Source organism: Cystoisospora suis, assembly GCF_002600585.1.
Source record: "Cystoisospora suis strain Wien I chromosome Unknown contig_10538, whole genome shotgun sequence".
Classification (NCBI taxonomy): domain Eukaryota; phylum Apicomplexa; class Conoidasida; order Eucoccidiorida; family Sarcocystidae; genus Cystoisospora; species Cystoisospora suis.
In genome coordinates, this window is record NW_027163310.1 from 1,147 (window position 1) to 1,587 (window position 441).

General features: G+C 42.6%; 1 protein-coding gene across 1 annotated transcript in view; it reads right to left on the reverse strand.

Moving 5' to 3' along the window:
• Nucleotides 1-335, reverse strand: part of CSUI_011275 (26s protease regulatory subunit) — a gene marked incomplete at its 3' end in the record, with an annotated part of 780 nt that extends 445 nt beyond the window's left edge. Inside the window, exons 1-2 of the mRNA XM_068071376.1 lie at nucleotides 306-335; nucleotides 55-181 (exon numbers count right to left, since the gene is read on the reverse strand). Of these exons, the coding sequence (XP_067916648.1) occupies nucleotides 55-181; nucleotides 306-317 (139 nt within the window). The remainder of the gene's footprint in view (nucleotides 1-54; nucleotides 182-305) is intronic.
• Nucleotides 336-441: the final 106 nt, after the last annotated feature.

The window sequence follows — 441 nt, forward strand, 5'->3', positions numbered from 1 at the left end:
ACGAGGAGGAGGAGGAGAAGGAGGTAGTGTAGACTGCTCTATAGTTGGACTTACCGATAAAGATGATAGCCGGCGATTTCTCTTTTGCGAGCTCGAAGGCATCCCGAACCATCTTAGCTCCGTCCCCAATAAACATCTGAACGAGTTGGGGACCTGCTAGCTTCAAGAAAGTCGCTTTTGTCTACCAAGCAGAGAAAACAAAGAAGAAAAAAGAGACATATAGGAAATATATAGACGGCAGACATCTCTACATACACGTTCATATATACTCGTACAGGGATATACACACACTCACATATGCATACCTTGTGATACATCAACGCATGCAACAAAAGTTACATGATCTACCGCCATAGCTACGACCGTCGGTACCGCTGCTGTTAACTTTTTAGGTGTGTCTTTTCTTCAGGAAAATTGTATTTGAAGAAGAAGAAGAAGAAA